This window comes from Falco naumanni, chromosome 8 (genome assembly GCF_017639655.2).
Source record: "Falco naumanni isolate bFalNau1 chromosome 8, bFalNau1.pat, whole genome shotgun sequence".
In the NCBI taxonomy this organism is placed as follows: domain Eukaryota; kingdom Metazoa; phylum Chordata; class Aves; order Falconiformes; family Falconidae; genus Falco; species Falco naumanni.
The window spans coordinates 26,932,498-26,945,289 of NC_054061.1; the positions used below are offsets into that span (position 1 = coordinate 26,932,498).

The following is a 12,792-nucleotide window of genomic DNA, read 5'->3' on the forward strand; positions in this document are numbered from 1 at the left end:
GCAGAGGTGTAGCTTTATAGTGTGTTGGGACATTTCGCATCGGGGTAGTAACATCGGTGTCATTAACATGACTATATATTTCAATGCCACCCTTTACAGGAGAAAATAGAAAACTTAGAAGGCTGAGAAGCACATTTAGAACAGAGGCAGGAAGTAAGTTTCTCCTGCTGGCTAAAAACACAAGGAAATGTGGAATGGACTATGAAATAATGATGATACAAAAGCACCGAGATCATTGGAAAATGAATTATATGTTAAATTACAGAAAATAATACTGTTGGGGGGTTCTGGCTAGTTAAAACCTCACGTGCAGGTTTTTGTACTCTGCAGAGCCGCCTTAGCAGGACAGCCCTAAGGCTATGTTTCGCAGAGTTTTGGAACAAACAGATTTCAAAGTACAAACGCTTGGTCCAAACCCATGATTGTCCTTTGGCTTTGAACAAGCTAAGATAATGCAGAGAAGTGTTTGAAGTTTTTACAGTTCACCTCATTTACATCAAACTCATCATTTTTTTGGCATTTTTGCTAGAAAGAATGAGGGGGAGGGGGGGTGTGTTACTTTTTCCTTCTAAACTCTTGGTTACACAGCCCCAGTCACCAGCTACCACTGAGAAATGGTAACCTCAGTCTGCACCTGTACTCTGCTCTTAAACAAGACATCACATCTTATGTGAGGTGGCCAAAAATTGATATTAGCATAAATCTCCACTATTATTCTATAGATTACAGTAAAACCAATAATTTCAGAAGACACTCGTATTTAGCCCTTGTATTTCCCTGTGTTTTCTGAAGAACTACTAACCCTACCCTCAAAGATATTTTTTGAGTGTTTCTTTATCTGCTTTACAGTTTGGAAAGCCATGGTTTACTCCTCTAAATGTCTTGAAGAAAAAAAGGAATTCATGGCTGGAAAAAATGGAATAATATTTTGCTTTTCCAAAGATACTTAACAGGGTAAATGAACAGTAGGTAGCATTAGATTGAAGGGAAGAGTGCTTAAACCTGCCTGCGCCACAGCACCTGGTATTCCCTTGAGGGAAAGGATCAGGTTTTAAGGGAACCCTCAACTGGTTAGGCAGAAGAGCGGGGTCTGGGCTGGACTTCCCCATCGTCTCCTTTCCAGAAGGCACCCATGCCTTGGTGCCACTCAACGAAGGTGGGAACTTTGGCCAGACATCTTAAAGAGTGAGTACAAGGTTCCCAGTCCTGCCCCCAGCTCTCGCATCAAGCGGTGATACCCCAAAGCGCCAGATCTTTGAGAAGAGCCATCACTGGTATCTCGTATCTCCACAGCTACTGCCAGCATCAGAGACAAAAAGGGCTGGTAAGAGGCAAGCACAGAAGAAAATATGAAACAAAAGAAGTGAAGCATGTTTTTTTAGATGGCATATTAAATAATACGTTCACAACCAAGTTTTCTTTTTTTTTTCCCCTTAGAGATACACGGTGCAATAGAGAGAAATGTCACATCTGAAGAAAAATGAAACATCTTTAATTTTTTCACCCTTTTTTAGTTTGTCCTATTGGCTTAAAAATATTTTTTAAGTATTTACACCATGCTTTCTGTGAAATTCAAAGGGATTCGCAGGCTTTGAAGAATGTATTGATCTTGTCAAACACCCCCCAAATTGTAGACAACTCTATTAATGATAATACAAATGTTTCATTCTTTCACTAGATGCCAGGAAAACAATGGGGAGCTATCCACAGAGAGGATGCAAAACTTCCTGGCAATGCATTCAGTTTGGAAGGTATTTCTATATTAAGCAGTGCTTCAAATAATTCTATTGAAAATAGATGGATGATGAGGAACGTCTATGTTTTGGAGCTTCTAGCTAGCATCGCCCCAGTTTTTAAAGGGGGGAAAAGAACAAAAATTAAAAAAAAAAAATAGAAAAGGGAGGAAAAAGAAAGGAAAAAGGGGGGGGGGGGGGGGGGAGAAAAAAAAAAAAAAAAGGCAAGGCATTTGGCGTGGGGTTGCGCTGCTGTAGCATCAGCTGCCTCACCTGTGATCTCTAGTGCTGCTCTGCCCCCTTGTGCTGCCGCAGCTGCAGCGCAGCCCCCGCGCCTTTGTGCGGGCACCGCGCGCTGCAGATCGCCCTGTCACTTCGCACTTCTCCGGCAAGTTCAAGGTCAGTGCCTAGCTATTTTCAGCTCATCTCTTCTTGATCCATGCAGAGAAATGACAAGGTAACGTGATTTGGGGTCAGCTGTATTACAGGAACCGTTACATAAACGGAGAAAGTGGAAATCAATCCTGGCTGACAGTGTCTCCGGGATAATCGGCGCTCACTCCATGCCGCTGTCAGCTCCCCTGCATCACGCACCATGTTACTCCTGTCAGATCCCTTTAACAGAACCAGATTCTCACTTTTGGCAAAGTAAATAAGTATTGCGCTCGGCCTCGCGTTTAAGTCATTGTTTAGAGAACTCGAACACTTGGGACCCGCCGAGAGTCCCCGTTTGCAGGAGGCAAGGCGCCCTAGCTGCCACAGCCGTGACCGCCCACCAAGGGCGATGGCGAAGGTCTTGTGAAAAACCCCGTTCTTCAGATTTTGTGCTTGGCTTCTTCGTGCAGACGACTGTCCTCTGATTCCCCGTCCCCGAGCAGACCCCGGCCCCCCGAAGTGCCCACCTGACCCACCGCCACCCTCACCCCCACCACGTCAGGGCTCTTTCCTCTAACGTTTCAGGACACCTTCCTCAATTTGTTTGATTATGATTACTTTCCCTGAACCGTTTCCTCCCCTAACTAGACATCTTCCCTAACGCGGAATTATGAACATATCATTTCACAAGATGTGCCGCGTTAGCCGCGTCTCGATGACAGCACATGGTGTGTCAGTTTGGGGAGAGAGCAGCGATTCCATCCCACCCACCTTGTGCTCCCATGGAACTGCCAAGCCCGCAGTGCTCTGCCGAAGAACCATTTACCATAATATTAGTTGTCAGTAAATTCAAAGACGGAACTCCTAAAGCTATAAAATGGATTAGAAGCAATTTAAAAAAGAATTAACAAACTAGAGTAAGAGTATACTGTCAACAAACAAATGCTTCATCATAGCACTGTAATTTGGAATTTTAATTACCCCTCTGCTTCTGTAACAAAACAATGTCTGAACTGGCAGCCATTTGAATCTCTCACAGGTCATTGAGCATTCTAGTTAATTACTCTATGAATAGCCTGTTTTTCTCCCCTCTGGAAACACGTTTCTAATGGCAGTCAAGGTCTGACAAATGTGTCATCTACATAATTAGCTAGGAAGCAACACAAAACATTAAACATGCTTTGTGCCGACAACTATCAAAACATTTCATTTGTTGTCAATTATTCATTACTTTGTAGGTTCTGAAGGGGTTGTTATTATGAAAATAAGTCCAGATGCTAACAAGGTTAGAGTTTTTTATTCAAATTAGTAATCGGAGGACTAACTTTAAAAAATGTATCCCGTGTACATTAATGGCAGCGCTCAATCAGTACTAAATTATAAACGAATTTAGTCAAGTTCAAGTTAAAATCACAGTGGCAGAGCACATGCACTAATTTGTAGAGTTGCATCTCTCTTTGAAGTTTTAGGATCTAAGCTGAAGTAGCAAACTTTCAGAACCTTTGGCAAGACTAATTTGTGCTCGGTAAATAGAGTAAAGATTTTCACAGCATGAGATAATGTAAGATTGAGAAAAAAAAAAAAAACCACAAAAAAAAAAACCTGGAGGTTTTTGAACCTTTCTTCTACCCTTCTGTCACACTGAGTAAAAGTCAAAATCAGCAATTCCGACTCCTGTAATATCTCGTCTGAACTTCAGTTCGGTTTAACAAGGAAGTCAAACCAGTTACATTCACCACTCCCTTAATAGAGCTGAAATGAATTTATCCTCGCTTTTAAGAAGAAATAGGTGCCGGTTATTTCTTTTTTCTATGATCTCATTATGAAGCTGCCTATCAAGCTACGCAGCTGAAATGGTACAGTGAAAATGTTTGGAGGAGGAATAAATGGGGAGTGTAGCAATAAAATTAACTTCTTCCTTTTTAGCCAAGATTATTTCAGTTGAAGTGCTATAATGCAAATATATGATAAAAAATACCTTCTCACAGGGCATATAGAAGGAAAAAAAAAGGGGGGGGGGGGTGGGGGATCAGAAAAACAAAAGGCTTGTTCTCAGCCTGAAAAAATGCCTGCACAGAAAATGTTGGTCCTGAAAAAGTGTTGTCAGGCAATTTGCATTGCTTACCGAAGGTAAAGTGAACCCTAAACTATTCTAATGCCTTAGTAGTCTACTTTCAGTCTCTAAGTTAAAGGACTTTATGCTATGTAGAACGCAGGTGAGCAGGTAGGGGCACCTGGGAGCAGTGCCCCGTACACCCTGACCCCGCTGCCAGAGCAGGTCCCCAGGTCGGGAGCAAGGGGGGTTGGGGGCATGTACCAAAATGGATGAAAACCTCAAGTCAAGGGTCGAATGAGTCAATCTGCAAGCATGACACACACCAGAGAGCAGATCTGAGTTTTGAAAGCACAAAACCGGTTTGAATACAGTAAGGGGGCATATGACACACTTCACTTCTCATTTCCTGTGCCAGAAAGGAGAACGGCTGATGTTACTCAACAGATTTTTTTGCTTTTTTTTTTTTTTTTTTTTTTTTTTGGGGGGGGGGTGGGGTGGGGAAAGGGCATGATATTCGTGTTCAAGAAGTAAAACTGGACTGTTTATGGACTCACTGCTTTCATACCTACCCTGAAGTATCTGGGGTGAACAAGGTGCAAGCTTGCATTTATTAACAATTATCACACTTGTCATGGGAAGCTCACATTTTCCTACATCTGTTCCAGTGCTATTATATGGTTTGTGTAACACCTTAAAGGGAACGCAGCTACATCCTTACAGTGATAAATATAAGGGCATCTATAATGTAGTAGTGTGCAATGATTACATTTGCAGAGAATAAAGCCAGGGCAGTCACTATTAGAACACAATAAAGAGAGTATATTTCCCCTTCCACTTCAAGGGTACCCAACTACGACAGGAGAAGGTTCTCTGCTTTTAGAAATATTTTGTCGAGACTTTTTTTTTCCTCTAGGAAAAAAAATAAACTGGGGAAAAAAGAAGGAACCCTTAAAAACTTTCCCTAAATAAACTATACTATAAAAGAAGCTCTGATGATCTCTCAGAGATTGAAATAATCCATTTTCAGCTAAAAGTACCCATAGCAATGAAACTGAAAATACTCTAAAAGAGGGCTGGAGACTGTCTGTAATTAACATTAAACAGATAACATATTTACGAGGAAGTCAAAATATTTTGGAAGCCGATAATCCTGTAAGCCTTAACATGGTATAAAAACAACAAATAAATGCAAAGTGTTACTGTTACACATGCCTGCCTGATCAATGGTTTTCACATATTGATCTATAAATGGAGTTGACAGTCTGTGTTGGCTGCACATTTTCCAAGCAGCTCTATTTTTGTACAAAACCAATACGGGCAATTACCTTTGTTTGAGATGCCAAGTCTTATCAATTCAATGTGATTTAGTGTCATTTTAATTAAATATCAGGATCTACTTCAGGACAATCTATACAAACAAAGCCTCAAACTTGACTATAAGCTTGATTTGAAGTAAACATGTACAAGCCCTGCAATTTCAAAATATGGCTCAAAAACTCTGCTAAACAGAAGGCTTATATTTTTAGCAATTTTATTTCTGTCTTTTTGGCTAGCCATAACTTTGGCAACTGTTCTATAATCACAGGAGTAAGAAACAAAAGAAGATTGCTTCCCGTTTCCCTGATAATGTATTAGAGAGATAAATAAACCCACCAGTTTGTGTAACCTAATCAGAAAAAGCTCTAATACATTAACATTTTGGAATGTCTAAATAGGTTCTATTTCTTAATATAGGCACCAATAAAAAAAGACATTTCATTGTTTGAAGTTCTTGTGAATGAAGCAAAATGCACTTCCATGGGGTTTAACAGATGAAAATAGCAAATATTCATTTACATTGCTAGTTCAGACACTAACATTAAGCACAGAAAGAGCCCTTGCTTACCACAGTCCATGTCCAGCTTCATGATTTGTGCTCTTTAAACTCTACATTAATATCAATTTCAACCTTTGCACAAAGCTCAAGCATTTCCATCAAAATAAATAACCTAAACCCCCAAGAATCTACATTGAGCTTTTGCATCAGTTAGCTTATGCATTCTGTGTTTGCATCATCACTCCTATAAAATGCACAAGTGCATGTGGCCCTGCTGATGTATGATGCAGACCCTTCTTTGTCACATTATAGAAAATAATCTGTCCACCTTCAAAAGTATAGCCCCAGGTGTGCTTACAAGCATCACAGCAAATGCTTCAGAATACAACAAATCCCTTAGAGAAAATTATGTATTTTCCTCTCTGTAAATCACCAGTCATCTTCCTAGTTTTGTGCCTGGATTTTGCCCTTTATTGTCCGGAGCGTTCATTTTTTTCCTCATACATTTTAGAAATACGTATTTCTATCAATTGTTTAAAATGTGCCAAATGCTGATTGCCTTAATCCACTGAAGTCAGTAGGTTTTGCATAAGTTGAGTAAAAAGGATTTGACCCATTTATTAATAGCACATAGAGTACAAGGCATATGCCGAATATGGGCTGCGGAAGAGTCATATGGAGTCCCTATTCAGCTATTTCTAATTTTTAGAGAGGAATCTCTCCAATGACCGGACAAAAATATTAAGTCTGTGTAAAATGGAAAATAAGCACAATCAGTGGATACCTTATAGATTACATCCATCATCTAAACAAAGGTAGAGTGTCGAAAACAGAAAATTTCCAACTAGAATGATCAGGATAAATCCTTTTTATCTTCTAACACAAAATAATTAGCTTTGCTTAACATACTGGGAATATGCATCTTTAAGCGGGGATCCGTGTGCCTTTAAATACAAGAGCGAAGACCGTATGTCGAGTGCGCTGGAAAAGAGCGTCACGAATTTTAAAACAAGATTACTAAATATAAATCTATATATCCACAGGGATATATGTGTGTGTCTGTACCACATTGGTTCGACCCAGCTTTTTCAAGGCACTTGGGCAGGCAGAGCCTGCTCTCCTCCATTGCTTCCCCCAAAATCCTGCTCGTCACACGCACAGATTCAGACATGTCAGGTGCAATCAATACGCACAACTGATATTTCACCGCTCTTTTAACTTGAATCGCACTGCATTTAACGCACGTCTTTGAAAACATTTGGATCCTTCGGAGTTCTGCTTTTAGTTTGGGCGTTAGCAAACAACTTTAAGAGGCTTATTTAAGTAAATACGCCAAAACACTTTCAGTCTGTCAATATCTAGTCAGAAAATTCTGCATGGCAAAAAGAGATGAAAAGAATTAAAATAGAAAGGAAATTAGTAGCATGGCAAGCTTTCAATCTATTATGCCGGAGCCAAGTTTGCTTGGTAAAATGACATATACTCAGTAAAATTCCGCTTTTATATAATTAGCTACTAAACAAATGTAACACAAAGCAACTTTTCAGCTCTCAGCCAATGAACATATATTGTACCTGCTATGGTTATTGGAATGCAGCAGTGAATATTTATGTCTAATTTAACTTTTAAGAGCCCTTGCTCTGTAACAGTCCAGCATACTATCCCCAAAACTAAAGTTATGTAACAAGGTAATATCAACAATGAGAAACTGCATGATAAAATCCTGCCCAAAAGTGAAAAATGCTAATTTTGTCTCATTTAGCAGCTGGATACAGAAATGCTCATTAGTTTTAAGAGGGTTAATCCTTTTAACTTTTGCATATTGATATGCCAATTATGCCTAATTGTACAAGAGGCATCAGTCAAGGTAATAGTGCATAAACACATGAAAGTTATTAAGTACATCCCAACATGTAATAAAGTAGGTGTTAATTGGTAGCTGAGTTCTGCAGGCTATTGAGGTGGATAATTCATTGAGAGATGGATCACTTGTAATTTCTCTACATAATTCCTTTTGCAGTCTCATGCTGTGATGTTTTCATGCTTGTCAAAAACAACTGCAGCCTAGTGCCTTTTGTTAAACACAGCCAATAAAATATGTTAGGCATCATTAAATATACTTAACTTTTAAACTTTTTCAAAGGTACAGTTCTTCCTGATAATACATTATAGTATTGCCAGTAAATTACTATAAGCATCATTTCAGGTTTGTAATGGAGGAACATTTCACGTCAGCTAAAAAGGAAGAAACATGTACAGTGTGTCTGAGGCAAACAGTATAGTTTAAATGGAAGGTAAATGAGTCTCTTATCAGCTGCTAAGATCTAAACAGATTTTTCTCCCCGGAAACGTAAGGTGAAATGGGTTAAGCTATACCAGGGAAATAAACGATTAAAATAATGTACTTCCAAATAAGTCTGAATGTTGAGCTTAAACTTTGAGTAAAAAGGGAAGAAAATACAGCTGTTATTGTGGGCTTCCTCCATTTAATAACTTTGTTAGAAAGCTGAATATTTCATAGGAATCCATTACATCAACAAAACAAAAAATTAATGGCTGGCATGGCTGTGAGAAGTGACTGAGACCTGGGACTGTGTCCCCAGCTAGCAGAGTTTTCTCCCTCATTTGCATTCTCAGAGAACAAAATGGATCTGGAGTCCAAGAAGTGGTTAACATTGCATAAATAATTTTGCAACATCGTATGGCCTCAGCTGCAAGTTGCCACCATTATGGAAGAAAATTAACCAGGGGAGACTCATACCAATCAGTTTGTTTAGTAGCTCGGAAGGAGTACAGGGGCAGGGACGCAACTGGCAATAGAGTTCACCACTAACTATTTAATTTAAAAAAAAATGGTAATGTATAAAAGATGACTCAACTCTTTAAACTCTGTCAACTATTAAAATAGTGAGATAACTTCAGAGTTTGCTTTTTTAGAATTTGTTCATTCTTACAGCAAGACTTACTTTTGTCATGGACAAAGTTGTCCTTTATTTACAGAGCTGTAATTTCTATTTCTTTTCTTTTGTCTGCTTTTAAAGTTTGCCTTCTTGAGAAATCATGACATATACCTGATACTGTAAGTACTATTGTCTGCAGCAGACGTTCTTAAGTACGCTAATACCTGAGAGTTGAAGCTCTGAGTAGAAGCTATGGTTGCAGCCACTGAAGCCAGATTTGGTCTTTCATTGAAGGAAAATTGTTATTCCAATTCCTAGCCATACTCCTAAAAATGTATTAGTGCCATTAAACCCCACCTCACAAGGGATGATCATGAAATGAGTAACTTAACTGCACATAACTGGAAGACTCAGAAAATATGAGGAGTATTTTACTTACAGGCTCAGTGACTTTGATGTTCTCAGACAGAATCATAGATTTGCTTTGGCTCAGTCTATCATGGTGACTGTTGGCATTTTTGATCCTCATTTGAACAGCCCCCGTGCTGTGGTGGGAAGGATTAGGCTTTTCAGGGGCCGTATCAGAGGTTGTAGACCTTTCCATGGTTACTGGGTTGACCTGAAGAACATAAAATAAGAGCATTAATCTTGGGACCCTTCGTACAAAAATGTGTCAATGCCAGTTCTATGTCATCATAGTCAGGTGAGGAAGCAGAGTTATCTCACTGGCAAGATCTTGATCATCTTCGAACACCAGGATAACTATCAGCTGTGTCAGCCTGTAGTTTTATTATTGTCCTTATCACTCACCCATCCAAACTGCCTTGGAAGAGTTAGTTTGTGTAAAAGATTATCCTTATCTCAAAAGCCATTCTCCTCTATGGTGTAATCTCCCTGCAAGCCTCTGCCACGTCCAGCTGGCAGCCACTACACTTTGTCTTTGGCCCTGCTCACACTACACATTTTAAATCTTGCAAAGGGAAGCGACATGCTGTGAAGCCAATTAACATATCTTACCTCCGCAGTCCAATACATGCATGTTACAAGTGCATTGTGGGGCCACGCTGCAACCCTGATAGCATCCTAGATTCAAACCCAGACCTAATAACATTTCCTTTCATTTTTAAGATTCTACCAACAGCACAGATGGGATTTTTGTTTCTCTGTTCATTATGAAGATTTCGAAATGAACAAATGGCCAAGGACGTCAGCTTTCAAGCCCTTGGAGGGACTGGGGGACACTTGTGCGGAACGACCGCCTTCCCTAGCAGTGTTGCTGGTCAGCCTCCTGCCTCGGCCTTAGTGCAACCCAATAACCTCCGTCCCAGTTATTCTAATCCCCCAAACATTCTTCATCAAGAGTTGCTTTATATTTCCTGTACAAAACATCAGGGCAGTGATGTGCAACACTTGCTGCTCCGTTCTCCTCCCCCACTAGTTCACCCTGGCACTACTATAAGTAAATCATGGGTGAAGTCACAAGAAAACTTGCTATTTATATTGCTATGCAACCGTATGAGCAAATGTGTAAGGAGGAGATACTATATAAGCTGGAATTGCTGATTTCCTGACTATGGAGCCAGGCAAATGGAAATCCATTTAAGTGCAGTTATAATACAAACTGTTGAAAATCAGCATTTTCCAAATTGGTTTGAAAAGCACAACTTTTTCTAGCTACATCTCCCCAACCTCTGAAGACTCTAAAAGATGCAATTCCCTGATTTCAATAAAGTCCATTTCTAGGAAGGTGTCAGAGCAGAGGAAGATATGGTACCAGTGAGGAGGTGGGAGAGGGAGGTGACAAGCACTACTGCATGTCTCTGGGCAGGACCACAGCTGTTGTGCTGGTGGAAGGACATGGCTCTCACACCTTCACCCTCTCCTGGCCTCAATAAATCAATTCCTCCCAGGAAACTGCCTTAGGTGTAGAGGATGATAATGAGACATCACTCAGTCACAGAATGGTCGAGGTTGGAAGAGACCTCTGGAGGTTATCTGGTCAACCTCCCCCTTCTCAAGCAGGACGACCTAGAGATGGTTGCCCAGGACAACGTCCAGAAGGCTTTTGAATATCTTCAGCAGTATTCAAACTCATACAGCCAGACATATGGAAATATGAAGAAACACAGTGCTCCTGAAGAGAGAAATGAGAAGAAGTGCTTCAATATTAGCCATTACACGTTTAACCTTATGTGCCATGATAGGAACAATAACTTTAATAAAAGCAACGGTAAAGCTTATACTCATTGGCTGTTTTCCACATTGAATTAGTTACTCAAGGATACCTACAGAAGTTCAACCAGGGAAAGAGAGGAGAAAAATTAGGCTAAAGTCGTTTCCTGCCACTCAGGAGTATGTGTGCCTATTTCTGCCCAGCGCTGGTGTACGCCGCTGGAGGAAACTCTTTCCGTGGACCTTTGGCAGACAGCACTGTGTGTTCTCCCTCCCTGAGACACCTCTCACCACCCTTCAGAGAAGTCACCGCTCAAACCCATGTCACAGGGACACTTTGCCATTTTGGCAGTAAGGTCTGCAGCAGCTCTAAGTAGGAAATGATTTTTTCCTCCTTCTAAACTTGGAGAGTCAAGCCATTTTGTATTTCATGTTGGTATCAAATCAAAATTCTCAACAGATTTTCAGTAGGCTCCAGGCTGGAGAGCTGATCAGACTCGAGAGACGAGAGCAACACTGGCTCTGTCACCGATCCAATGTTTGGCTGGAGCACATCTCTCAGATTTTTCTTCTGAATTCTCCCACCTATAAAGCTCTGACATATCTCTTCTTGTAAGCATTATGAGTTTTAATTAGGTAGTCTCTGTCTGGTGTTGTCAGTACATGATGTGTTAGAAAAAAGTTTAATAGTATGGCAAAGTCATACCCTGGATCACAAATAGGAACACAATCAGTAAATGACAAGTCTGCAAAGACTTTTGAAAATTTTTATTCTAATCTCGTTGAACCTTAGTTAATTTTTCCCCAAACTGGAACTATTTCACCTACATCAGAGTATTTCAAGGAGACTTTCTGAGGCACTAAAATTACAGGAACCACCATAAGAGAAAAGAAAAAACCCCAAACCTCAACATTTCCACCACCAGATTTTGCTTGTCTTGGTGTAGCGCACGGTGAGATCCTGTCAAATGTGAAGGAGATCTTGCAAAATATAAAGGAAAGGTACAAGTTACAGAAGTCGCTCCCTTAGGATTTCCAGGTGGAAATCCTTTGCTGCCCCAACTCCATGAAGATTCCCAATAGCGTTATAGGTTCCCTGCGTGCCAGTAGATGGCACCCTGAATATGAGCTCCACGAATGCAAGGGCGTTGCAGTCACATTTGCAAGAATTTGGGAGTACTTACACTCTGCTCTTCTTTTTTTTTCTTTTATTTAAAAAAAAAAAAAAAGTTTTAAAAAATAATAGAGGGGAAGACAGTCGAGAAACAGATGAAATATTAACAGAAACCAGAAGAAGGATCTTATCTGATCCTTTTATGATTTGGTTCTTCCAAACTGTTATTAGCAGTGCCAGGGCCAAGTTGGGGCCATTTTTGCAGGGGAATTCATTACACTTACTTTGGAAGACAGAGCTGCCAAGCCCCGTGCAACTGCTTGTGAGGCACTCCATGTTCATTACATAATTAACTAATTTGCCTTTTGGCAAATAGCTAGCATCTGGAGATAAATTTTAGGTTTGAAACCTCCTACGGTTGATTTGCTGGAGAAAGGCATTAAACCAAGACAGACTTCCCCCTCCTCCCCTCGCCATTGTTTATAGGGTTCCTGGAGCAAAGGGGCAGCATAACTTTAAGGCACTCACCTCGGAGAAGGGGGACAGGGGAACACCCTGAAAAATCCTCTTGGAAAAACCTGTTCTGGGGCACTGTGGAACAGAAGCTACAGGTTGGATAAGGGTGG

General features: G+C 40.4%; 1 protein-coding gene and 1 long non-coding RNA gene across 7 annotated transcripts in view; one reads left to right on the plus strand and one right to left on the minus strand.

The window, feature by feature from the left end:
• Positions 1–12,792, minus strand: part of ARHGAP15 (Rho GTPase activating protein 15) — a 348,344-nt gene that overhangs the window by 306,407 nt on the left and 29,145 nt on the right. For 5 of the 6 annotated variants that reach the window (XM_040603145.1, XM_040603147.1, XM_040603149.1 and 2 more), the window contains one exon: positions 9,320–9,499. In XM_040603145.1, coding sequence (XP_040459079.1) covers positions 9,320–9,484 — 165 coding nt within the window. In that variant the 5' untranslated portion in view covers positions 9,485–9,499. Of the gene's footprint in view, positions 1–9,319; positions 9,500–11,958; positions 12,023–12,792 lie in introns of those variants that run through there. The other variant, XM_040603150.1, reaches the window with a different exon arrangement.
• The window catches only part of LOC121092332, a 30,348-nt gene that overhangs the window by 4,065 nt on the left and 13,491 nt on the right, over positions 1–12,792 (plus strand). Inside the window, exon 2 of the long non-coding RNA XR_005829267.1 lies at positions 1,679–1,751. This is a non-coding gene — a long non-coding RNA (uncharacterized LOC121092332). The remainder of the gene's footprint in view (positions 1–1,678; positions 1,752–12,792) is intronic.